This window comes from Galeopterus variegatus, unplaced genomic scaffold (assembly GCF_000696425.1).
Source record: "Galeopterus variegatus unplaced genomic scaffold, G_variegatus-3.0.2 Scaffold3761, whole genome shotgun sequence".
Lineage (NCBI taxonomy): Eukaryota > Metazoa > Chordata > Mammalia > Dermoptera > Cynocephalidae > Galeopterus > Galeopterus variegatus.
Window position 1 is genome coordinate 201055 of NW_007729872.1, and position 1032 is coordinate 202086.

Sequence of the window (1032 nt, forward strand, 5' to 3'; positions counted from 1 at the left end):
AGAATCTGCATTTTATCAAGCACATTTGTGCACGTTAAATGAAAGTTCGAGCAGCTCTGTGCTCTGTCCGCTCCCCTGATACACACGCAGCAGCCATCGACTACCTTTAATCTCCTTTAAACACTTGCCACAGATCACGTGGCAGCAGGGGGGGGGCGGGGAGGGCTCTGCTGTGTTGGGGCAGTGCAATGAGGGCTCCGCATGGCCTGCAGCAGCCCCAGCTGGGAGTCTCCTCAGCTCTGAGGCCGAAGGTTTTTCAGTTTTAAGAACTCTTGGACCCCAAGTACTCTGATCTTACTTGTTGGCAGGTCTACATCTCCGAAATTTCCTACCCAGCAGTCCGGGGGCTGCTCGGCTCCTGTGTGCAGCTGATGGTGGTCATAGGCATCCTCCTGGCCTACCTGGCAGGTATACTTTTCATTTTCTCTTTTGATCCCTGTTAATGGCCATGTGGTCATGTTACACATGTAGAAAGTGACGTTCGGAGTGGTCAAGGGACTTGCCCAAGGTGACACAGCCAGTGGTGCCCATGGCTCCAGGCTCCAGACCACGTCCCTGGGACCTTGGGATATGTGGGGCTTGTGACTAAGTTCCAGGGAGAGCTGGAGAAGGTAATGTTCCCATCTTTCCAGAAGTCCACTCTGGGGGTGTGGGGAGTCCTGACTGGTTAGGCCAGCACCTTACTGTTCAGTGACACACCAGAGGAAACCAGGGAGGGGGCGGGGACACTGCAAAAACCTTCTGCCCAGGAATTTGAAGGGCTGAGTGAGTCTCCCTCAGAACGTCCGTACTGAATCCATAATGTCAGTGTGATGGGGACCTTTTTCCGGGGACCCCGAAGGGCAGGGCTGGGGCCAGTAGGGGGAAGATTCAGGACAGAGGTGTTTCTTCATTAGAAATGGAATGGAGGGCCGGCCCGGTGGTGCACTGCTGCAGTGCGCCGCTTGGGGGTGCGGCGGCGCTCCCACCGAGGGTTCGGATCCCACATACGGACCGGTTCCCGCTCACTGGCTGAGCGAGGTGCGGGCGCAA

At 56.4% G+C, this 1032-nt stretch overlaps 1 protein-coding gene across 2 annotated transcripts in view; it reads left to right on the forward strand.

The window, feature by feature from the left end:
• The first annotated feature begins 314 nt into the window (after positions 1–314).
• SLC2A8 (solute carrier family 2 (facilitated glucose transporter), member 8) overlaps positions 315–1032 on the forward strand; it is a 7528-nt gene continuing 6810 nt past the window's right edge. Inside the window, exon 1 of one of the 2 annotated variants that reach the window (XM_008585924.1) lies at positions 315–408. In XM_008585924.1, coding sequence (XP_008584146.1) covers positions 372–408 — 37 coding nt within the window. In that variant the 5' untranslated portion in view covers positions 315–371. The remainder of the gene's footprint in view (positions 409–1032) is intronic. The other variant, XM_008585921.1, reaches the window with a different exon arrangement.